The sequence below is a fragment of the Ambystoma mexicanum genome, chromosome 2q, assembly GCF_040938575.1.
Source record: "Ambystoma mexicanum isolate Mex_15411 chromosome 2q, UKY_AmexF1_1, whole genome shotgun sequence".
Taxonomy (NCBI): domain Eukaryota; kingdom Metazoa; phylum Chordata; class Amphibia; order Caudata; family Ambystomatidae; genus Ambystoma; species Ambystoma mexicanum.
Window position 1 is genome coordinate 70029625 of NC_090924.1, and position 26536 is coordinate 70056160.

A 26536-nucleotide genomic window follows, 5' to 3' on the forward strand; every position below is an offset into this window, starting at 1 on the left:
CGGCTCACCCACTCCCTCCTTCCCTGCAGCGCTCTGACCAGCCTCTCTTGGCCCGCTTCCAGCTCCTACCTGCAAGGCAAAAAACCTCGGGGTCATCTTCGACTGCACACTCTCCTTCTCTCCTCATATATCTGACATCTTCCCTTCCTCTCCTTCCCCCAGAAGCTCACAGTCTCCAGAGCCCTGGTTCTCTCGAAGCTGGACTACTGTAACAGCCTCTATCTTAATCTGCCTGCCTCCACTCTCCGCCCTCGGCAACTCATCCAGAACAGGACTGTGAGACTTGTCCTTGGCCTCAAGCCCAGGGACCGTATCTCTCCAGGACTGAAATCTCTACACTGGCTCCCTGTGGCCGCGAGGATTAAGTTCAAAACCCTCTGCATTGTTCACAAGGCCTTCTGGGGCCTGGGGCCTAAATACCTTCAACTCTCTCTTCCTAAATATCTTCCTTCCCGAGCCCTACGCTCATCTGTCTCCAACTCCCTCAGGGTCAGCCGCTTCTCGAAGCAACGTGCTGGGGTAGATCTCTCTCTGCGGCAGGGGCCTCCCTCTGGAACAGCCTTCCTGCCTCCCTGAAACTTGAAGAGAACCATCTTCGGTTCCGGAAGCACCTCAAAACCTTCCTCTTTGCTTCTGCTTTCTCTCTCCCCAGCTAAATTCTTCACTGAACCTGCACCTGGGCCACTCTCACCGATCTCAGTCCTTGGCCCAGCCACTCTCCACTTGCACTGCCTCCCTGGCAACCGCTGCACTGCGGGACTGTCTCTGCATCCCTACAGCCCCCCCTCCCAGCACTTGTCTGCACTTACCTTGCACTTGCCACCAGCTGGCCCTATTTATTTATTTATTTTTTATTCTACTTACCCTGTTCAGCACTTCCCCCTCTCCCCTTCCCCTTGCACTTTTTCCTTTCCCCCTACCCCTGCACTTGCGCGATCTGAATGACACCTGGCCTAGTAGGATCGTTGTCTGTCTTCCCCCCTGTTCCACCCTCCCTGCCTCGTCGCGCCTTGAAACACTTGTGTATAGGCGCGTTACAAATGCCATATCATATCATATTTGTAAAGCGCTTATATACAAGTGAAGTGCTGCAAAGAGCTTGAATGGCAAAAGTGCAAAACCTCTAGATCACCGTTCCACCAGGTCTGTGAAGGTTTTAACTACTTAAATAGAAGTCCACACTGCTAATTGCTCGACTACAATCACAGCTGGAAGGAGAGGGCCTGCGCCATTGCCAACGTCAGCCCTAACAGGCTTTTTTCAGCCTGTAATTCGGCGGCATACAAAACAGAGTTTTCCAGTGATTGTTCACCATCTTCTTGGATCAGTCGTATAGTGTGCCCTTTACTGTCCTGCTTTTTCTTCTACTGAAGAGTCCATGCCCACTCAACATCCATTTGGTTTTCCATGGAATGACTGTGGGAACTCTTTCACAGCTCTGAGCGCCACGTTCTTGGCACCTTGTGTGACCCAATGCGTGATCCTCAAAACCTTAAAATTTCTATTTCAGCGAAATGAACTCCAAGCTCATGCAATGCAGGCTACATTGTACAATAGATTATGAGGGCCTGATAAAACCGGTTTTGAGTTTACTTTGGTCTGAATGCCCACACCGTTCCATTTAGGGTAAAGTCTATGACATTCAGATAGTTAATGGCTGTATTGTCACGTTTGAAACACGGACCTAGCTCGAGAGCAGCAGAGCGCTGTACAGAATGTGGGTAGCCAGCATTTGGGCAGCCATCTTTTAACAGTAGCGCAGTACTTTGAGGTCTGTGCATCAGTATGTGCGTTCCGGCTAAGTTTAAGGAGCGACATCTGCAAACAAACGAGTTTCTAATGAGATGCCAGGACAAGCTGTTCGGCTTTACAAACACTTTCATTAAACTTCTGGAAACTGCAGAAGAAGACTTCTGTACTTGACAACTATCCTGTGGGGTTGGGCTACACAAGCCGTTTGGCTCTTACTCAACACCAACGCTGCACTCCTTCTAGAAATTAGACTTGCTATCTTCTAAGACTGACCCAAGCTGATGGCCGTAGTCCCTTCATAATTTGACAGGGATACTGGTAGACTGCTGTTCAGCAATGCCCCCCTCAATATTTCACTCCAATATGTCAGTGCTTTTACTTTACTGGATCATACACAAGCCTTTACAAAGGTCTTTCACCATCGTGTTTAAGGGCGGGACAAGAAAATGGCTATGTCCGCGGCTGCCCCAATCCAGATTCCCAACACCAGCTTTACTCTTTAGTCCATCAGGATTATGCTTCTCAAAAAAGAAAGTCCATCACACTGGCACCCCGAGAGATGACCAGAAGAGATCCTTTTGATCCCACTCATGGAGGTGCTCCCACCCCGAATGTAAAATTAGAGGGCAGTCTCAGTGCCTCATTGGTCAGAGTTAAGGTACAATCATTTCAACCGTCACACGATCCAATGCCCCGACATATAGTTTGACCAATAGCAGGTCGAGAGTATCCCTTCCCTCTGACATTTCTTCTCTGAGGAACAATATTTGCTGGTGGACACGTAAGAATAGTAACAGTGCTCAAGCCCCCATGGCTGACGCAGATTTCATCAGAAAAATTGTTCTTCTTTGCAAGAAAAAATAAGGCTAAGGTTATCAACTTGCAAACTTTAGCATAGCACACTGCAATTTCAAGATGGAAGGGTTACACCTTTTACTAGATCTCTTCCTCCATCAGGACTTCATCGTTTGCCAAGACTTGGAAAATACTATGATAGACTTGTGGACACAAGATGAAGTTAACTGAACTTTAATTTCAACATGTTACAGTGGTTAGTATTGTCACTTGCCTTTGTTGTCGACTCTTATCTGGCCTGGTTATTTATTGCACATGGGTTTTTCGACTCAGGTTCTCAATGGACTCTTTCACAGATAGTTGAGCAGCCATCTCATATGCCTTTGGAGCAGGGGACTCCAGTATTCATACTGTCATATGCTGGTCTAGTGTCTCTTTGTCAGGCGCTTGAGGAGAAGGAGATTCCTAGTCTCAGTATTGTGGAGGAACGGTGACGGTTTAATAGATGGTAGGTTGAAATACAATTATAATTTAAAGAATAGTAAAATGTACTGATTTAAGAGAACACAGCCTTATTTTCCCTGCACCGGCCTTGTCTAGTTAAGAGAGACTCCATTTTGAATCCCATATATGCTTGCCGACAGACTGGCGTTTAGAAACTTGGTTCACAGAAGGCAGCACTCAAAAGGTTGAGTACAGAAGTGCGGCGTGCGGTATGTGGGGCTATCGGCCTAGAGGCCTACAGACCAATGAGGGAGACAGCAGGAGGCGCAGCAGGTAAACAGAGGGGGTGAGGAGACGCAGGGCAGAGCGGAGTTGTGGGCGTGAGAGACCCCACCGAAAAGGACCAGGAGAAAGGGGTGGGAACAAAAGACCAATCTTGCGGGGGAGCGACACCGGAAGAGTCTTCAGATAGTCCAGAACAAGGCCCTTTGGATATCGTCTGGAGTTCCAATCTTCACAAGGATAGCAGACCTTCAAAGAGACCTGGACATCGAGATGTTCGACTGGATCAGAACACAAACCCTCTGATCAGAAGACTCAATGCCATCACTGCAAACCCCTTTGACCGCTACCTGCGGCCCATCACTGTGAAGACCCTGTGAAACCAGCTCCGATGTGACAAGACCACACAGACCAAGAAGAATACTATCTCACAACTACATACTCAACCCGAGAAGATGGAGTAATGAGGCTCAAGTCTCGGTACCCAAAAATCACAGCTGATAGATTTTTATCCATCAGTAAGAAGAAGAAGCGGAAGCCTTCACAGGCTGGATTCTGCAAAGTCAGTCTAATATTCCTATCATTCAGACGATGATCAATTACTGCTGTTTCAGCACACGTTTATGCAACTTGACACATGCTGCCAAGTATATACCAGTTGACCTAACCTTAAAACTGTGTTCATTAGAAAGTCCCCTTTCCTCCATTTTGTTCAACATTTATATAAAACCATTTACAGAAATGATCACCTTTTCAGACACAGGACCCAGGAGCACAACTAGCAAATGACACGATATATTTTATTAGATAAAAATGAAGGAAATGAAACAAACCAACAGTTAATGTTACTAGTTCCAAAAAGCAAAAACCTACACACAATGAAAATGCCAAAGTTAAGCTTTAAAGAAGCTTCCGACAAGAAAACAAGTATTACATGCTACCAAGAACAAATATGTTTCTACACTGGAACAACCAGTGATGTAACCTTAACTCGACCCACTTTTGATTCATATTTTTTCATTGTTGTTTCGAAGAGTGCTACTTTTTGGCCTTGTTTTATATTTCGATTTTGTTTGCATATGACATTTTTGCAATAAACGTAATATAACATTTGTCACTGACTCTTAGTTTTGCAATATATATTTTTAAGTTTTGTATGGTACGATAGTTTGGGTTTTGTTTAAGAAAGTGTTCTAATGTTCAACGTTGTAGGATGGTTAACTAAAGGGACGTTATAGCAGTAAAACCCTGGTATTTTTTCATGTACGATTGTTTGTAATGGAGGTTTTTTCTCCAATGTCAATGATAGCAAAATTCAATAGTTTTAGTGCAGAATGGAAAGGTTTTTTTTCTTTTCTGTATTTCGTGACACATTTTATAGGGCGAGTTAAGGATATATCATTGGCACTTTTAAAGTAGAATTTAATATTTTGCTGGCATCTTGTCATGCTTTTTTTGTGGGAAGCTTCTTTAAACCTTACCGTTGGCATTTCCAATCGTTGTAGGTAGTAACCTTAACTGTCTTTAAAGTGTTATTTTTGTCAACGTTATTTGGTCCCCCCCCCCCCCCCCCCTCCAAAGGAAACCTTTTCTAGAATATATGTGTGCTGATTGGACACAATTTGACACATGACTCGGACACTTTTCAGCCTATGGATGTGGCGAGTAATGAGGGATTGTATCGAGTATGGAAGAGGCCAGGCAAGGGGCGCCGAGGCAATGTGACAGCAGTATGCGTTGGTATCGAGGGACCGTGAAAAGGATGAGGGATGTGGGAGCAACAAGGGGCTGCCGCTAGGATGAGGCTTGTGTGGGCATTGAGAGATTGATGGGAGGTGTACAGAGGGACTAGGATGAGGACGAACAATGCTGGGGTAATGAGGCGGTAACGAGGCACTGTGACAAGAACGTGTGATGCGTTGGTAATGAAGGACTGCGATCATGCTGGGAGACGTTGGAACAACGAGAATTGGGATGACTCGCGAGAATGGGGGATGTTGTGGCACTGAGGGACAGGGAATTCCCGGGTTAATGAGGGACACTGGTGAGAATAGGTGATGCCAGGGAAAAGATAACGAGGGGCTGTGGCATGATGTGGTGCTAATGAGGGACTGTGGTTAGGATGAGTGAGGGATGCAGGGGTAGTGAAGGACGTTGACAAAGATAAGGGGTGCATGCATAATGAGGTCATGTTGCACAACCAGGTTACCTCTGCATCCCTCGTCAGAGTACCTCATTACCCAGTAAACCTTTAACTTTGTCCCAGTCCTTCACAATCTCTGCATCCCTCATCCTTGTCACGTACCTTATACCACTGCATCCGGTCACAGTGCCCCATTACACTGGGATGCAATGGTAATTAAGGACTCTTGACAAGGATTGAGGAAGCCGGCGTAATTGGGCACTAGGACGAGGATTGATGATGCCAGGGTAAGGGTAACTAGGACTGTGACGAGGATGAGGGGTGAAGTGGTAATGGGGGAATGTGACACGGTAGGGGGTTGCAGTGATAACGGGGACTGTGACAGGGTGACTGTTGTAGGGGTAAGAAGACCGACAAGGATGAGGGTTACATTAATAATGCGGCATGCAACGAGGGTGGGGTATGCAGAGATAAGGGTAATGAAATACCGTGTGATGATGTGGTGCTGATGAGGGACTGTGAAGATGAGGAATGCCTGGGTAACTGAGGAGGATGGGACCTTCTGGGGCAATGAGACTGTGACGAGGCTGTAGGCTGGGAAGTCAATGAGTGTCTCTGACAATGACAAGGGATGTAGTGGGACTTTGGGACTGTGAGAAGGGATGTGCTGGTAAGGTGCGGCTGTAAGAAGAAATGTGAATGCAGAGTTAATAAGTGACTGTGAAGTGGGTGAGTGATGCTAGGGAAAGGGTAATGAAGGACACACAAAAAAGGTGATGGCTGGAAGGTTTAGATTTAATCTTAATATCTGGCACGCCTCTGGCTCTGGGCAACCCTCCAAAGCATCATTCTTTCCCTGCCAAGCCATTACAGAATGAGCAAAGACCATGTACAAATCATGGTTGGTCCCACCGCAAATGGGGCACTCCAGCCCAGACTGCTTGATCACATCCAGTTTGCCCGGCCTCACTGGGTGTCACCAGTGAGGTGTAGCTTTGGTTTCTATGCCCAGCAGGCTCGGGATCCACGCCTGGGCATAACCGTCCCACAGCAATTGTATGGTAGCAAACTCAGGGCCCTAAGAAACCAAAGCAGTTTTGTAATTCCGAGTCATATGTGCCTAACCACGGTGGTTAAGGTGAGTAAGCGTTCCTGTGACTACATCTTCCTTTTAGGGGAGCCAGTTGGGGTGGTCTGCGTATCCCACATAAGGTCTCTCCACTGTGGGTCTCAAGGTTAGGCAGGGCACTTCCTCACAAGTGGCAGCGGTCAATAATTGATGCGATAAGTCTCCCCCAGCATTCGTTTGTTTTGTCTTTCTTGATTTTAAAAAGAACACTGTGCCCTCATAGAATGGAATGTTCCAATGGCACTACTTCTTCATTATCAGGTGGTGTTGTCCATTGGTCCTTGTTAAAGACCCTTGCTTCACTCTAGGCTATTATTTTGGGCCGGCGCCATTAGTAGCTGGTAAAGGACCCCAGAATGCGGTATTATTAAGCAAACCCCTTTTTCATTCACGCAATCCCTTGGTCGGCACCGACAATCATGTCTTTCAAACCTATTCCACACCTCACTCGTGTTTGCTTTACTAGTTTCTTTGCAGCTAAATGATTCAGTTTAAAGTTGTTAAACGTGTCAAAGGGGTTCTCTGTTCACTCACACATTGATTTTTTTCCAATCACTGCACTGCTGCAAGATACTTTGGAAAGTAAACATGCTCAGTTTCCTAATCAATCAGCTAATCGGATTAGTTTGCTAGTGTGTGTGCTGCACCCGAGCGGGGTGTGGGGGGGTGTGGCGAGGGGCGAGTAGGCAATGCAGTGCTCCACGTTCTCTCGGGAGGGCACGCGGAGAGGCCACACTCGTTACACACGTCTATACCAAAGCTGTTATCAAAATATTGCTGTTGAGTTGTGCAAAACAAAACGAATGCAAAACTACACTTTGCACTATGTGATTATTTTAACAAAATGGCTCATCATTTGGTCTTCCCACGCAAACATAAATCAAGGAACCTATTGTGTGACCTGGAATAGCAAACACATCCTGGTGGTGCACTCGGGTTAAAGTTGCACCCATGCTCGTCACCAAACACAGGGTTCCTTTCGTCAGCATTGCAATCCCCTCAACTGCATATACTGCACTTTAAGCAAGCTGTATTTATACAGCAGAGATAACTCCCTAAATCGCACAACCTGAATGTACATGTTGAGGCTTCAAACAGCAGATCCCTACAATCTACATGTCCTCCATCGAACATGGCAAGGCTTTAGACAGGCAGCAGAACTATCCCCTTAAATCACACATACCATAGCAATCCTGGTCAGGAGTATCCTCCGAAATTGCAGAAACTATGACGCTGTATTGGGATGGCTTCAGAGAGCAGTGTGATCCCCTAAAATCGCACCATACATGGGCAGGCTATCCATAGCTGCGCTATTACCTTCAATCACACTTCCGGCCTAATACATGGTGAGACTCATTGCTTATTGTTTGTACTGTGTTATGTAATTAAGTTCAGCGCTTTGGAGAAAGCACTATATAGATTCCAATCAAATCCAAAAACAAAACCTACATTTGCGTTGTATCGTTTTTCATAGGCTCAATGATACGGATTAGTGTCCATCGAAGGTAAACACACTGCAGTGAAACCTAAGTGCCCAGGAGGACAGGGGTTTGGTTGGATGTGCAGTATTGCCCCCGAGATTGGTCTCCATTCTACCAACGTATATATTTCTTTACACAATCACACTTTTAATCGGCCAGAATAGAAATGCCCAACAAATGGTCACCGTCACTTATTGCTGAGTACGGCCACCTGCCATTAGCTGCACTCGTGCAGCGCTTTGCCCTGTGCCAATTCAGCCTCAATCGAGTCATAGTCTAGTAACCGTAACACATTATTTAAAATGGGTCAACGTTTCAAGGTTCTCGCTCAAATAAAACCAGTGGCAATCAAACACCACTTCAGACTGGCCTACTTGTCTACTGAATGGTACTTGAAGTATCATGTTCTCATTATCCCTTATTCCAAAGAGCGCATCAACTCTGCATATTTCCTTATACAGGACAAGCCTACTCCACAGCGCACAAGTCTCTCCACTGCATGTTATGTTAAGATTTTTCATACTGAGTTACAGCGCAACCAACACCAAAAAAGTCAACCTGGCGCTAAGGACTGAAGCTAATTTAGCAGAGGAGAAGGGGAGCTAGAAAAATGGGTTTTCAAAGCTTTCCTAAAAAGAATATGACTCGGACAGGCCCGAAGGGCAATCGGTAGGGTATTCCACAGAAAGGCCGCTCTAACTGAAAAAGTGCAGCCTCCCATTCGAGCATGCTGGACTCTAGGGATGACCAAAAGGGAGCAGTCAGCTGAACGGAGTGCACGAACAGTAATAGAAGGTCGAAATTTCAACTGTAGATATTCCGGGCCAGCAGCATAGAACGCCCTATGCACTGGGCAAAGGAATTTAAAAGACACACGCTTGGAAGCCAGTGGAGAGGCTTAAGGACCAGTGAGATGTGCTCCCGATAAGGAGTACCAGTAGCAAGACGAGCAGCAGAATTTTGTAACACCTGCAAACGATGGATTAAATTATCAGGTTAAGCCAGATATAGAGAGTTGCAGTAGTCCATCCTGCTGACAATCAGAGCGGAAACTACTGGGGCATGCAGACGAGACGGAATACAAGGCAAAACCTTCCTCAGTATTTTGAGCAGCCTGGCAAATCAAGCCAATCTGAGAAGCCATGGAAAACCATAGAAAGGGAAGCCGATATTTTTACACCAAGATTTTTAACAGTAGGAACTGTACCCAGCGCAGATGGCCAGAGGGATGGTGCCCAAAGTGAAGGGGCAGCATAGGCTCCAACAATCGGCATCTCTGTCTCATCTCCGTTGAGTTTTAGACAATTTACCCTCATCCAGAAAACCACGGCAGTAAGGCAGTCTCGCAGCTGAGTCGCATTAGATGGATTGAGCAAATGAAGCTGGACCAAGATCTGTGTGTCATCAGCAAACTAAGAGGATCTAAAGCTGTGGAGTCAGTTTAGAGCAATCAGAGGCTGAATGTAGATGTTGAACAATGTTGGGGACAGGGCAGAGCCCTGCGGAACCCCACATAGCAAAGCCACAACTGCAGAGGGAAAAGGTCTAAGTAACAATTGCAGGGATCAGTCCGACAGAAAAGAGCGAAACCATGAAAGCACAGCACCCGACATGCCAGCAGCTGACAGCCGACTGATGGTGACAGAACTACCCAGTTCCGTACTTGGAATACTGGGGCTTGTTGCCCTACATTTAAAATCGAAAAGTCCCAGAATTCCAAGAAAAAAAAAAAAACAGACTAGATGGCTTTCTCATGCATGGATTAGGGAAAGTTAGGAGTTCTGTATCACTCCCTATCCATCAGTAAACATTAGCTCAAGTCACTGGTCTATGCCTAGAGCCCACCTTCCTATTACTAAAACGTCTGCATTCTGTCCCACTACTCAGTAAAGTGCCCATCTTGGTAAATCCAAACACATTTTCAGAATGTACAGCTTTCCTAATTTTTACACATTTACTAATGGGTGCACAAATGCTCGGATTACTTCCTGGTAATCTTCAGTACTCCTAGTCCTACTCTTCCTCGTCACCATCATTCTGCCTTTTGACATAAGCCTTTCCCAAAAATCTGTCCTTATTTAGCCCCAGCCCCTTATAACCAGGGGTATAACATACCTGACTTGTCCCATGATCCTCCTGTCTAAACTAAAGGAGCCAGGACGATCTTACCACATGCGAGGTAGAGGAGGGCATCTGCACTGTGACAAGGAAGAGTAGGACTAGGAGTAATGAGGATTACCAGAAGTAATCTGAGCATTACCTCCATGTCTCTTCTCCTTGACACAGTGCTTTACTCTATGAAGTATACCCAAGATCCAAGATTGAACCGGCACATGCTATGGCTGAAAAGCAAGACCTACTCACTGCAGAGTGCGTCTTGAGTCGAGAATCACAAGAAACTATCTTGAGACGGAAAGGTCAAAGAGGAAGACCTCTCTCACCGAAAACCAACCATGGAGGGGCAGAAATCCCAGGTGTTATGGATGGACATATATCCAGAGCGCTCAACAGGACCACGTCAGGGAAGCCAGGGGCACTTGTCCTAGAATATTCAATACAGCGACCATAAGAGTATTACAAAAGTCACAGGCAAAACCCAAGGCAAAACCCCAGGGAAGAATACACAACCTCCAAATCGAAAAGCGCCAGGGAACAAACTGAGTAAGAAATGGTCCCTGCCCACTCTACAGCAAAAAAAAAAGGGCACAATCACACTATATTCCCAAAGTCAGATGATTAGGAAACTTCTTTCAGAAAGATCTTTTTATCCGAGGTTAACCATCAACCGCAGGCCCGCAGCAAACTAAATATGGGACTGTACAACCATTGAAAAATGGGAACCAAAAAGGGCAGCAGCAAAAGGCTGGTTTGATCCAGGGGTGTCGACTGATCCCCATAGCAGGCACTCCTCAAAGCGGCAGACAAGGGTTTCTTACCTGTAACTCCATTTCTCCAGCGTTGGTATCTTTCATGGTCAGAACAGCATTTGCAGCAATGTCGAAATGTCGAGATATAGACAATACTAGAGATCTAAATGTTAGATACTCTGCATTATTACTGATCTGATTAACATTGATGTCAATCCTGCCCATTAGGGTATGATACTGTCACCGTTTTAGAGTGTTTTATTTAGTGATTTACAACGGACTTGTAAATAATGTTTTTATGTCTTTATTAAAATATTAAATGTGTCATAAATGATATGATATGATATGATATGGTATTTGTAACGCGCCTATACACAAGTGTTTCAAGGCGCGACGAGGCAGGGAGGGGGGGACAAGGGGAGACAGACAACGATCCTACTAGGCCAGGTGTCATTCAGATCGCGCAAGTGCAGGGGTAGGGGAGTGGGAAAAAGTGCAGGGGGAAGGGGAGGGGGAAAAGTGCAGTACAAGGTAAGTGGCGTACGTAATAAATAAATAAATAGGACCAGCTGGTGGCAAGTGTGAGGTAAGTGCAGAACAAGTGCTGGGGGAGGGGGTGGCTGTAGGGATACAGAGACAGTCCCGCAGTGCAAAGGGGTTCCAGGGCATCAGTGCAAGTGGAGAGTGGCAGGGCCCAGGACCGAGGCCGTTTAGAGTGGTCCAGTTGCAGGATCAGTGCAGTTTCAGTGAAAATTAATTAGCAGTTCAGCAGGGGAGAGGGAGAGGGAAAGCAGAAGCAAAGAGGAAGGTTTTGAGGTGCTTCCGGAACCGGAGATGGTTCTCCTCAAGTTTCAGGGAGGCAGGAAGGCTGTTCCAGAGGGAGGCCCCTGCCGCGGAGAGAGATCTACCCCCAGCTCGTTGCTTCGAGAAGCGGCTAACCCTGAGGGAGTTGGAGGCGGATGAGCGAAGGGCTCGGGAAGGAAGATATTTGGGAAGAGAGAGTTGAAGGTATTTAGGACCCAGGCCCCAGAAGGCCTTGTGGACAATGCAGAGGGTTTTGAACTTTATCCTCGCAGCCACTGGGAGCCAGTGTAGAGATTTCAGTCCTGGAGAGATACGGTCCCCGGGCTTGAGGCCAAGGACAAGTCTCGCAGTTCTGTTCTGGACGAGTTGCAGAGGGCGGAGAGTGGAGGCAGGCAGATTAAGATAGAGGCTGTTACAGTAGTCCAGCTTCGAGAGAACCAGGGCTCGGGAGACAGTGAGCTTCTGGGGGAAGGAGAGGAAGGGAAGAATACCTCTGAGGAGGTGCAGCTGGTAGTGTGACCTCTTGGCGACGTCAGAAATATGAGGAGAGAAGGAGAGTGTGGAGTCGAAGATGACCCCAAGGTTTTTTGCCTTGCAGGTAGGAGCAGGGAGGGGGCCAAGGGAGGCAGGCCAGAGAGCTACAGGGAAGGAGGGAGTGGGAGTACCGATGAGTAGAATCTCAGTCTTACTGGCATTAAGGCAGAGGTCATTGGCGGCACACCATTCTTGGATAGCAGACAGACAGTCAGAGATGAGGGAAGGAGAGGGGGAGGCTGAGGGTAGCCTGAAAATGAGCTGGGTATCGTCCGCATAGCACTGGAAATTAGGGCAGAGAGCGGCGATGCGGTGGGCAAGGAGTGCCAGATACTGGTTGAACAGCCAGGGAGAGAGATTAGATCCCTGGGGGACACCACAGGTGGAGAAAAAGATGTCGGAGAGGAAGGACCCCAGTTGGACCTGGGAGGGTCGATTTGAAAGGAAAGAGGTCAACCATGCCAGAGCCTGACCAGTGATACCCAGGTTTTCCCGGAGACGGTTGAGCAGGATGGCATGGTTGACAGTGTCAAAGGCAGAGGAGAGATCGAGCAGAATGAGAACACACGGGGTGTTGGAATCAAGGTTCAAGAGCAGGTCTTCACGGATGTTCAGGAGAGCAGTTTCCGTGCTTCGGAAAATAAATAACAGTTGATGTTTAATGCTTATAACTGTTGTGTTATTCTAAGCTATCTATCTCCCGTTTAATCAGCAAACAACTGTCCAGCATGCCCCGCGTGATAACGGCTTCGCCCCACAATATTCACACTCAGCCTTAATAAAGCAAGTTCTAACTAAAACAAATCCATACCTAGACGTCTCGGAGACAAACTCCTAGCCAGAAGGCTCAGAAGCAGACTGCAAGTCCCGCAACCACAGAGAAGCACCACACAATATTTAACAAGAGAGGACTGTCCCGTCAACCTGCTTGACTCTGTGCCATCAGTCAAAAAGCCCAAAGACCAGTAATCTCCATCCCTCTGCCTTGCAAAGGATATACTCCAATTTATTAACCAAAGCACTACAGTTCCTCCCTACCTCCTGCCTTAGATACCCCTGCTCCTCATGTTCAAGTAATAAGGTCAAAAGAAATACGGTAAAAAGTAAGACCTATAATTAGGTCAAAATGACAACGACCAAATGTAAACGGTCAGATTGGGTAATTCCTCCAAAACAACAGCAGAATAATGGTTTACATGGAAATTCCACACCAATTCCAATGTAATTGTGCCAATATTTTTTTATTTCTTCCTGAAAGCAAGACCTGTATTCCACATTCATGCTTGAATCACAATAACTTTTTCCTTCGCAAACATTTAAAGCCTGGAACCAGTACAGTCCGTTTGAAGCCAAACAGATTTCTGCAAGAAGGATAAACGGTAACACAAACACAGACTCGGAAACGACAGATTAGAGCTTGCAATGAAGGCAGCTGATTCACCAATTGCTTTCAGCTGTCTGTTTGCAGGGTTACAATAGAACCCAGGGGAGGAAATACATTCACATGGATAGGCAGTTCAGACACCACAGAGCCAACAGCCTCTCTCTGCTGCTAGGAACTCCATTCCTCATGCATGGTGCACTGAAGAGAACCTTCACCTGTTTTCTGCTATTATCCAGCTCAAGCTGGGGCAAAGAACTACAGGTACAACAATTGGGGAGGACAGGACAGAGGGAAGTCTATAGGTCAGTTTGACTACCAAACCCCTTCAGGCAGCACTGAAAGCCCAACATGTCCCCAAGCCCAACATCATAGTCAGTGCTCATGGTGACAATGTGGCAACAAAGGACAGTACCCATCCCTGAATCCATACCAAGAGACCAGAAAGCTCAGCAGACTTGCAAGAGGTCATGCCAGTTGCAACCTGAAAGAGGTTTGGGCGAGGATCATTTTGCATGGGCACCTGCACTCCACAAATCCCCATGCAGCGCTCCTTCCTTAAGTCATGGCCAACGTTTGGGCTCCAGAGACCCCTGGCTCTGGTTACTTCTTTTGCTCATTCTCAATGCGCTTCCCAGCGCAGGTCAAGGGAGAGTCATCTGCAGCCATCCAGAGGTCTAGGTCTGATGCTACCCCCCCTCCTGAAGTCCTATCTCAGCAGGAACTGAGGGGGAAAGAAAAATCACAAAACAGAATTTCTAGACCCACCCACCCCAAAGCCCATCAGTGGGGTCAAGCTTCAGGAACACAAGAAAACAGCCCTGCTGGCCTCTCCAGGGTTCACTGTCCAGAAGGACAAAGCAAAACAGGAGGATCATGGGACAGGTCAGGTACTTTATACCACAGACTAAGTGGCATGGGATTTAAAAAAAAGGATTTTTGGGAAAGGGTTCCATTGGAAGGCGGGGACCTTCATAGATTAAAGTACAAGGACAAGGATGAGGGACGTGGAGGTAATGAAACTGTCCAGATATTAAAACATGTAAATATCCATATAAACATTGACACAAGGCTGCTGGCAAGTCTACTCAGTCAGGTAAGACACCCTCACTGCCCATGGTAGGAGAATAGTTGCACCTTCATTAAAAAAGCCTTAAACATAGGACAGAGTGGAAACCGGTCAGTGAGAATTGACACAAATTCATCCAAGTTGTTAGTAATGGGGAACACTGTAAATGGAAAGTAAGTATAGGTGGGTGTCTCTCTTACTTTGTGTATTTGCATATGATGGCACATGACCAAACAATACATTGAAATGGACAGATCTGATATGCGATGTCTGCCCTGCTGACTTGCGTTATGTCCCGCTGCGTGGCGTCGACCTGTGCATCCCATCACAGTGCTTCTAAAAGGTAAGAGCCCCAACGTGCGTTCCACTCAAGTCTCTATTAACCGTGATGTTCTATCCCCTCACTGCAACCCAGTCTGGGGCCCTTTGCGGTCCCATCTTCCACTGTTCCCGCTACATCTCATTGCTTTGCTGGGAAAGTTGATCTCAAGCCTCTTACTACTGAAGGCTGCTCCACCTGCTGCACCCCTGATCTCACGCATTCAGACCCCCATTAACTGTTCTCTTTGCCGTTCTCATTCAACGTACCACTAAACATGCTCCTGCCTGGACTGTTTGTGTATTTTCATCAGCACTCCGGTGTGCGAGGGCCAGGGTACTTAGCCTGTGCTGGAGCACAGCTCATTTCATCAGTGTGCCCCATCCTGCTCATACCTCTAAAGTTCCCGAGGATCATCTGCTCGGTGCTGTTGTTGCCTGGTAACGGCCGGCAATGAAGGAGGCCACGCCCACCTGCCTCGCTCCCACCCTGCTCGCCGCAACTTGAAAGACCCGCCTTCAGGCAAAGCTGCGGCAAAGTGAGGACCAGTGAGACATGAGCTGTCCGCAGCTGTCCGCGGCAGGAACGCGGCCCATGGCCCTGTAACCATGTCGCACCCTGGTTCCCCGCCGTCTCCAGTATTGTCGGACAAATCATTGGCCGTTATTAGGATCATCATCAAGGTACTGGTTTATTTATACATGATCATTTCAATATCAAATTTTTTATCATCCGACAGCCTACAATTGGACAACATGTCCACCAATACATGGTGAATCCCAACCTCATTTATCCACCACTCACTGACACCTTTGCTGCCATAGATCTGGGCCTCTGGAATGCAAGGTCCTTATGCAACAAGAGATCTGCAGTATTGGACATCTTCTTAAGATTACATTTTCATTTCCTCTGTATCACCAAAACTTGGATTTTACCTCACAATTATACTGTTGCAGCCTCACTTACTACCTCTTTGTCTTCCTTTAGTCATGCTCCCCGTACCAGTGGCCGTGCAGGCGGCATTGGCATACTCTATCGCTCCTCCTACTCTTCGATTCCTTCACCTGTTGATACACCTGAGTATGCTTCTTTTGAATTTATTTACAAGATTTTTACTGCTCTTCATGCCGTTTGTCATTTATCGCCCACCTGGCCCTCTCAGGTCATTTTGTAACGATATTGACCATCTTCTTTGCCATATTCTTCCTAGTCCAACTCTGCTTGTTTAACTAGGTGATTTCAATCTCCATCTTTCCTCCACTCATTCTGCTTCTCCCTTCCTTTCTATTCTTGATTCTCGCTTACTATCCCCACTTTCTACTCCTTCCACTCATAATTCTAGTTCTTCACTAGATTACATTTTTCTTTCATCTTTTAATGCTTCTTCTGTACTAGCCTTACCAGTCTACCTATCTGACCACGTTTCTCTCTATCACTTCTTCCTCCTATTTTTCCTATTTCTTCTACTCCTCTCTTGCCTAAAATATTGTATCGATGCAATCTATGCAACTTCAATTCTTCACTCTATCTTGATACCTGTACTAATATTCTTCCTTCTATTGTACATTTCAGTTCCCTCTCTGCTGATGAGGCTTCGTCTACTCTTTCTTCTACTCTCTTGTTAGCTCTTGATCAACTGCATCCTCTTTCTGCCTTTCAGCCTATCCGTAAACCCGCACAACCTTGGCTCTCTTCCCATCTCTGTTCTATGCAGCGATTTCTTCGCCCCTTGGAAAGAAGTTGGCTTAAATATCGATCTCACGTCTAATCACTGTGCTCATTTTTCTTATCACACCCTCTACGACTAAATTCTGCTAAACACACTTATTTCTCTGATCTTCACACTCAATCTGCTCATGCTAAGCATCTGTTGCAAACTTTAACCCAGCTTCTCTTTCCTCTTTCCCCTGATCCTTCTATTAATTCTACTCTTTCGGCTCTTGATTTAGCTTCCTTCTTTTCCTCTAAGGTCTATTCTTTAAGTCGGGAAATTGTTAATTCATCCTCCTCTAATACTGTATTTTCTCCCCCACCTAAACCTCTAACTTTTTTCTCAGACTTGCTCCTGTGTCCGACTCTGATGTAACACTCTTGTTGGCCAAAGTCCATCCTACAGCAGCACCTGTGGATCCTATCCCATCTGCTCTTGTTCCCAAAATCTATCCTTCCTTTGTATCATTCCTTGTCTCATTCTTTAATATTTGTCTCTCTACATCTATCTTTCCTACAGCTTTTAAACATGTTACCATCAATCCCATCCTAAAACAAACTTCAGCAAATCCTCTCATGGTTTCTAATTTCCGCCCTATTTCTCTTCTACCCCATTTATCTAAGCTTCTGGAGCGCCACGTCTATGCTCAGATTTCCTCCTTTGTTAATGATTTCTCTCTTCTTCCACGTTTTCAGTCTGGGTTTCATCTGTGTCACTCCACCGAGACTGCTTTAATGCGTGTGCTTAACTCTCTTCCGTCTGCTCGTCACGCTAAACACTCTTCCTTTCTTATTCTTCTTGATCTATCAGCAGCTTTCTACATTGTTGATCACTCTTTGCTTTTGGATTCTCTCTCATTTGGTTTTAGCGGCTCTGTCCTTTCCTTTTTACTCCAAACTTTCTAACAGAATGTTTTCCGTCTCTTGGTGTGGAAAGACTGCCTCACCTTTCCCTCTTGAGCACAGTGTTTCCCACGGTTCAGTCCTGGGCCCGTTTCTATTGTCACTCTATACTTCTTTACTTGCTCCTGTCATTTCTTCCTTTGGACTCTCTCATCACTTTTACGCCAACGACACACAACTTTATCTATCCTTTTCATCTTTCACGCAGAAATTCACCACACTCTTACAACCTGTCTCTCTGCCATCAAATCATCGATGGAATATCACTTCCTCACCCTAAATGCTGGGAAAACCGAGGTCCTATTCTTTCCTGCCAACACAATTCCCCCTCAGCCCCCACCACTGTCTATCTCTTTGCCCCCTTCTACTCTTTCTATTTCCCCTACTGCAAGTAATCTTGGTCTTTATCTGGATTCTAATCTTTTGTTTACCCATCATATTTCTCTCACATCCCGTTTTTGCCGTTTTCATCTTTAAATTCTATTCATAAAGTTTGCTCCTGTCTCACTTTCAATGTGACTAAACGTCTCTTCTATTATTTTCTCCGGACTCTTCTACTGTTCTGTTACGCTCTTTGGCCTCACTTCCTTTCGCCTTGCTCCTTTGAAGTCAATCTACAATTCCTCTGTTAGTGTGCTCTGTCTTCTTTCCTACCGTAATTCTATTTCAACATCACTTGCATCTCTCGGATGGTTACCTTTTCATTCCCAACTTAAATTTCATTTTATGTGCTTAGTCTTGAAATCTCTTTATGGGCTAGCTGTGTACTATCGTGCTGCTCTTCTGTCCCTTTACACTCCTTCTCGCTCTCTTCGCTCCTCTTGTCTTTTTAAGTTGACCGTCCCTCATCCCCTCTGTGCTCAGTACCCTTTTCGTTCCTTCCAGCTTCTTTCTCCTCTTGATTGGAACATTTTTCCTCTATCTCTTCGGTATATCACAGTCTACTCTCTCTTTCGGGTCTCTTTGAATAATCATCTTCTTCACTGTCCATGATTGTTCGCTATAAGAATTGATATTTGATTTACTGTACAGTTCATTATTTTTGTACAGTTGGTTTTTACTTTGTGCAGCGCTTTGGACAAAAGCGCTATATCACTCAATAAAAAACAAAATACAAATAAACAGACTGCCGCTGTGAAACGATGCTTTTCTTGCCCTCTCGTGGACTTTCGTATCTAGCCAAGACTACATTACTCTTCTTTCTTAATACCATCTGCCCTTGGTTGCTCAACGATCCACCTAACAACCATTGCATAAGGAACAACTTTAGCTAAACAACCTCTCCTACGTGTTATCTTCAAGTACCCCTTCACAGCTATCTTTAACTACATGTCACCGTAATGCTCCAACTGTTGCTTTGGTCTAACTAAGCCTCTCTTATGTAATGCCGGCAATATCTGTAACATGTACCTTGCAGTGCCTCAAAACCATGTATTCACTGATTTCTACTGCACTTCCATGCCTGTATGTAATTTGACTTTAGGTGTATCGCTGCACTTACCTTATGTATTTTGTCATCCTTGTCACCGTGCATACCTGAAGTAGCCCCCATTCCATGAGGCACAGCTTTTTCAGAATGTGCACCCATACCTATTTAGTCATGCTTATTATTTTGCATACCTGAAGTAGCCCCCCCGTAACATGAGACGCAACTTTGCCAGAATGTGCACCAATACCTATTTTGTCAAGCTTATTATCGTGCACACCTGAGGGAGCCCCCGTACCATGATGCAAGGCTATCCAATACATTATGTAACCAATACGTTCCTGCACTTTGCTATGTGTACTATGCACTTTCTGTAACTAGCGCCAAGATACACGAGGGTTTTGTGCGCCGAAATAAATGCAAAAATGAATAATAAATAAATAAGAAGGATCACGGAGGCATGGGGTTTACAAGTACAACAAGTCAGAGGAGTTTGTGTGGAAGAAAAGTTTTAATAGTAGCGCAAGGCTCTAGATTGGTGATGTAAACACACATGACCTGGCTCTAGTATTCACGGATAAAAAAGGGAGAGTCGTTTTTGCCCAAGATCAGGAAATCGGCTCCGTTGCGCTGACTGGAATGTGCTGCAATTGACTACCCCTTTATTCATTTGAGAAAGAGGGCTGAGCCACTTTACCCATGGTCGAAGTGTACGAAAAGAAGTAATGGAACTATGTTCACTGCTGGCCTGCCCCTGCTCCCCACAAACCCCATCACCACACCCCCTCCCATGCACAATCTAAACCCCCAAACAAACGCACCTGCTGTTTATAAGGGAATGTTTAGTGCAGTGCACTGAAGTGCAGGTTTAAACTTCTAACTACACTTATTTTAAAAGTGAACCATTCCAGAACAGTTTCTTTTTCAAATAAAAGTACAGGAACAGTAAAACTTAAAAGATCAAAGAGGAGCAACGCTCCCAACTACTCCCACACACTTCGACCACTGCACTTTACACACAGCATTGAGGTTACTAGAACATAAAGACCGACTTAATTGCCACCAAATAGGGATACGTTGACTAGAACTGTACAGGTAAAGATTGTTTCTCCAAAGCGGACTAGAGAAACACGTCCAGCCTATCATCATTAGGTTTTTTTTTAAACTGCCGGGGGAGGTGGAGTTCCAGTCTTTTCAAAAGATAACACAATTACAAGTACATTTGTCATTTTAAAAGTAACTCACTACTTCTCCATGACAAGTAACACTGAATATCCACATTTACAAACGCCAAATAACGTCAGAACTACAAGTAAGGGTTAAGATGACAGGTGCTGATGCAATCCTTTGGTCCGTTTCAGATTTGGGAGCAGGCAATCAGAATGATGAAAACGTGTTGAGTGAATGGAAATGTAGAGAGTTAAACTATACAGTTCCACGTTGTTTGACAATCGTCAGATAGTCTCCACTTTGGTCGATTACTTTAGTTCAACCGTATTCAACCATTTTTTGTTATGGGGGAACCCCAATAACCCCTCCGCGTACTCCACCACCTCTCGCCTCCCTGCTAAGTGCACGCATATACATATGCATATATATGTGCCTATTTGGTCGAGTCGACCATAGGACAGACTATCAACAATGATCCACCAAACTAGATAAATGATATATTTCGATCAGTTATGCATTGTTATGGAACAGAACTACCTGAAAATGGAGCAATGGTGGTTCGAGTATTGGTGCCACATATCAAGGATTGGGGAAAAGAACAACGACGGATAGTTATCTCTAAGATAATTAGGACACCACTAGCCGTTACTCACCATGATGATTAACAGCAAACATTGGATAATGCCCATGATAGCCACGAGGCACATGGTTTAACACCTTTGATCATTGGCTGTTTGACTAATCAAAAATTATTTTTGCAGGGACTGTTCTCCAATGCTTTGAGTAACTTTGTTGGGGCTTTACTGTAACTGGAGAAAAAAACCATCTGCAGTGCAGGTTTTGAAAAGAGGTTAGGATATATGATTAATCTGGATCATAGTCCTGTCATACAGGACTTCATGTTTAAAGCACACCAATTCTTTGATTGTTTTATATATCACCTTATTAGTGAATATGGTGTATGAGTTTTTTTGGCAATACCTTGAATCCTCATGTGTCTAGCCGTCCTTGTTTTCAATTGTCTGTCTTCCACATCACTGTCGGAGCCATCGTCATCTTGGATCTCCATGTCAGATTCCTCATTGCTATCTAGATGAACACATAAAAGGGAACACATGTGTTTTTTTCTGCTTGCATCATACATGTAAGTAAATGCAATCTATTACAATGCAAAAACTGTGAGCGTGCCTACCAAGAGGACCAAGATACATCTATGGTATTTAGTTCATATGTCATTTCAGTAAAATACCTTCTACTTTGGAAAGGATCCGTTGCTGTAACAAGAATTGACCAGTAATGAAAGCCGAATGCAAGGAGTGATCTGATTACATAGAAAAGGAAGGATGAGATGGTGGTAAAGAGGAAGGCAATATAAAGTAAATGTAAACTGGGAGAGGAATTGGATACCCGTGTTTGAGCAAAAGCACAGTAGTTGGTTGGACTCATTCCTGGAGATCCCATAGCAAACAAATGACTCTGTCACTAACGTAGCAAGAGAGGAGATTTTTCTTCACATTCGAAGTACATTCTTTCCTCTACTAATGTGTAATGTAGAGCACCAAACATAGGTTTGAAGGACAAATACATCACATTTAAGAAATGTGGACTGAGTAGGGCAGGGCTTGCCTTAATTGCAAGCAGTAGACATTGCTAATCACGACACAGTAAAATTATACTACTTACCTCATTGGAATGTTCTTTCTGAGGAATTAGTCCTTCCTCCCACAGATTCCTCATCGCTGATATTCTATCTCCAGCGCTAGTTATTTTCTTTAACTTCTTAATCTTCTTAAACCTTTTCGCTACAGGGGCTGAAGCCTGGCGCTGTTGTAGACCCCATACTGGAAATGACATGACCTCAGTTCCCTTTTTTCTGTGCATTCATTATGCTTCAGAAATGACTTAGTATTAGCCAACTTCTTTCTAACTGCATGGTACAGAGCTGTTGAAGGCCTCATGCTTCAACCCTGTCCAGAATGGAAGAGGTGAACGCCCATGTTCTATCGCCACAGGATATGACTTTACTGCCTCAGGGAAGAACCATGACACAGAGGATTGTGGATCCTTCCAGTCAATGCATCTGAAGGCCTTCAGGAAGCCTGCCACCAAGCTCTTCACTTTCTACCACAAAGGTGGGAAGGGGGCCCTGTCAAAGTCTTCCAGCCAGGAGACCAAGAAGACCTTTTGAGGAGGAGCGGGCCCATAAGAAGCAGCAGGACAGTAAGAGGCCTCACTTTCCGAGGGACTTTTCTAGGCATCATGCATCTTCCTCTTGCATGAAGCAGAGTCATCATTCTCACGCCTTAGAGGGCTCACCTCCTACGCAGGTACTGTTTCTCATTAAAATCTCTACCCCAGAGGAATGAGACAGATTCAGGCAGCAGATGTTGACGTCGCTGGTCCACGGCTCTTTGTGAAGTGGGCAGAGGACAAAAGACTTTAGAACTGCGTCAGGTGACGAGCGGACTTGATCCAACAGGCCAAAATGATGTCCTCTGTTGATGCGCATCTTTACTTGGCGTGTGCGCTCCATTAAACGTATCAAATCAATATAATAGGAGCAAACATGAACAGTTTTCAAAAAAGGGACAGCATAGTTATGCAATCAGGTTAAAAGGAGGAAAATACATGTAAGCATTGTAACTAACATGCTCATTCATCATGTACACACCATTTGAAAACAAATGTTTGATTTCACTGACAAATATGCCCTATAGGCTAGGAGTTGACCTACGAAGGTGGCCTGCTCCGTTTTAAAGTGCGCACAAATATGAAGCAGCAAGTTGAAGTTAATAAAAAAAACAGTGCAAGGTGATTGCCCCATGTTATAGAACACAAATACTATGGCCACTTTAGCTAATCCCCAAAAACAAATGCACTCGATGGATAGCTGTGTGGAAATGTTCTGCAATACAACTGCCACCTCATTGTATGGAAGGAAAGAAACACACAAGCACTTAGCACAGCCCTTGGCACAGGCATTTAAAAAGCCAGAAGGCGAGGCAATACAACACTGCTTTGATCACAGTGAAAACAAGCAATGGCAAAAGGAAATACTAAAGTATCTTGTCTGCAGCATCTTTTTACAATAGCAAATCTCATCAAAGGTTATATTTAGCGTATATTAACAAAAACCTAATTTGAGAAAGATTACACAAATAGACACAAAGGCCTGGTAGATGTTCAGTATTTAAATACCCGCATGAATGCACAATGCAAACTGAGTTTGCAAAACCGTTTTACATGGACCTTTTCCCAAAATTATATTGCTAATAACTTTTGACGCTCTGGACTAATATTTTTCCAAATGAAATGCCTGCCTGTGCTCCTCAACACTTGCGATCTTGGAGAAAATGTGTCAAACGTTCAAAAGTTATTAAGAAAACAAAACAAGCTGTTTTCAGCCTACTCCTATTCATTTTCCCATAGAGAAAAGGGTGCCTCCTTTGAACACGCGTAGAGCAAAACTACTGAATGGATTTGGGGTAAATAAGAACAAACTTGGACACAAAGCACTGTAGATGTCCCATTTGTTGGTTTGAGGTAAAACCGTGTGTTAGTTATTGACATAATTTGACGAGATGGAGGTGACCCCAGTCCCAAAAAACTTGTATACATCTCCCCGGGTGCAGTGCTCAACATAATATTTGGAGGAGGGTAAGAGGTGGTTTCAAAACATGGTTGAGGTTGGACGTGGAAAAGAGGACCAAACATAGTGGGAGAGTTGGGGGTGGGCTGGGAGCCCTTTTGTTCCAGACCAATTTGGTCCTACTGTGGGTTTGCCACAAAAATGTCATAGCATGTGTACACAAGAGGGGTACATAGAAAAGAGAAGGGAGGTACCAGAGTTGCAGTGGGGGTGTGGAAGACTTAAATTGTCAAGCATTTTCCCATTCCTAGAAGGTTGGAAAACAATGCATTGCCACGAGAATGACTACCACAACAGTCACTGCGGTAATGCAAAGAAGCATGGGGTGATTGTGGCTATTTCCCAGGGGAACCTACTGCGAAAATGTAAGGTGAAGAAAAAAAAAAAGAGGGGCATGGTCATTGACCACTGCCAAAGGCCAAGGGTGATGGAATCTGGTTAGAATTAGTTGGTAGGAAGGGGGCTGGGCCTTCGGGGCAACTGCCCATGTGCAAAGTACATGGATGGTTGGATCTGGATGCACATGGGAGGATCGGCTTTAGCTGTGGCTGGTTTGCTACTAGGCTAGAAGGGATGGCTTCAGCCAGTGGGCATCTAAATTTTAAATAATTGGGCCAACGTGGAAATTGACCATGGTCGAAAGACATTGGCAGCGGGCCTTGGAAAAGATATAGCAAAACCCTTGAAAGTCAGTGGAAAAAACTTTAGTCAATACAGAGTTAAGATGATCGGAGTTCTCGCAAAACTCCAGAAATTCAGTGCATGTGAAAAGTGATGACCATCTTAACTCTGAGTTCCTACCCTTCCACCCATTACTCAGTCCATGAGCAAACACGTGACATAACAACACAGTTTAACAATGTGACAGAAGGTGACATGGGGGGAAAAGGGGGAGGACTTGGAGTCAAGATCACTGGGTAAATCCATATACTATGCATCTGGCTAGCATAATGGCTAGTTAGGGTTAAGTGTGAATGCCTATGGAATTTGAGATAACTTCACACTTGAACATTTCCATGAAGAAATCTAAAATAATCCTCGGTAAAAGTTCGAGGTAGTAGCCCCTCACTGGAAAAGGTTTTCATCGATGTCTTCATATTTTAAAAGAAAATGTTCTGAGTGTGTTTTGAAAAGCTTTTATCACAGGGTTCTGTCAGGGGGGAAAAAAGTCAAATTCATTCACCGGTACGATTTTCAAGATTTTTGGTGTGGACCTCTATTTTATGGCATTACACAAATATTCTGAAACTCGAGCTGGCCAATTTCGAGATATCTGCGTTTTAAGATTAAACAATGTATCCCACATGCACAGAGTTAATCTGCATCTTTTAAATGAACAGTACATATTTTTGTTAGATGTAAATTGCATACATGTACAAAATGTAAACACTCCTATTTGCCGCTTATACGCATTGACAACTCACATCAAAATTAGACCTCACTTTTATGTTAGCTTTTATACGTATGTGAGGCATGGAAGACATGAGTAGAAGAAATGTGCATATTATATACAAACTGTCATTGATACATTGTCAAGACTTGATGGTCATGTAGGCGATGATACCTCCGTCCCCAAGTCCCACTCGAGCAAACAATCAATATACTGCTCGAGCAGCCCTTGAGGCCACAGATGGTGAATGTCGTCAGCCGGAACCAGGAATGCCGGAAGATGTTCCCCCCGACCACTGTAAGGCAAACAGGCGGGTTAGATAACAAAAATATACCCAGTACACAATCCTCAATGTTATCTACAAGGGAGCTTACCCTGAGTGGTTGTTTGGAAACCAGTGTTGATGTGGGGTGTTTGTCTGAGGGAGCCGGCAGGGTTGACGACAAGGTAGCAGCCTGGCAATGCACTTGAAGGATGGAATCACCACCTGATACGGAACTTGGTACTGTGAGCCAAACAATATGGCACGTGATCCAGAGAGCAGAGTCTAAACCAAGGGGCAATCCAATTGCAGTCCAGGAGGAAAGCTGAGGTTGTGTCCAGGGGGAGCGGTTCAAAACAAGGTACCAAACAAGGGAAATCCAAGAAGCAGTCCGTGGGAAGAGCTGAGGTCAAAGCCAGAAAAAAGCAGGTCCGGGCGAGGTACAAAAGGGAAAGCGGGTCGGAATCCAAGGGCAAAATCCGAGATCAAGAAAAGCAGCGTCACGTCCGTAGTCCGTAGTCCAACCAAGATCAGCTGTGAAGCGCGGATGGGAGTTTGCGCGTCGCTTTTGAATGCTCGCTCCAGTGACCATGTGACCCACGCACGTGATCGGACGCTCCCGCGATCACGTGACTCACACACGCGATTGGCACACACGCGACTGGACGCGTGGAGGAAGAGCGTCCAAGTGCCGGCAGCGGAGACGCGGAATGCCCGTAGCACGTCTCCACGGCAACCGCCAATGCAGAAATAGAGAGCGAGGCATAAACCAGCGCCGCTGAGTTCGGCCAACCCCTTGTCGGCAAACCTGAGGGTGAGGATGTGCGATGGTGCGTGTGGGGACTTGCTGTGCTCTATGTCTCTGCCGTGTACTGATGGAATTACGGGGTGGAACAGGAGGGCTTGTGGATGTGGATGGGGGCGTGACATACATAACATATACCAGACATGTAAATGTACGAACTGTAGAACTCTTATGTGCCTCCTATACAGTGTGGTGAATCCAGTGACGCCATCACTTCCTCT

General features: G+C 45.3%; 1 protein-coding gene across 2 annotated transcripts in view; it reads right to left on the minus strand.

Annotated features, from left to right (window-relative positions):
- Positions 1-26536, minus strand: part of CLUAP1 (clusterin associated protein 1) — a 1096220-nt gene that overhangs the window by 89763 nt on the left and 979921 nt on the right. For both annotated transcript variants that reach the window (XM_069646868.1, XM_069646867.1), the window contains exon 10: positions 21191-21298. In XM_069646868.1, coding sequence (XP_069502969.1) covers positions 21191-21298 — 108 coding nt within the window. The remainder of the gene's footprint in view (positions 1-21190; positions 21299-26536) is intronic.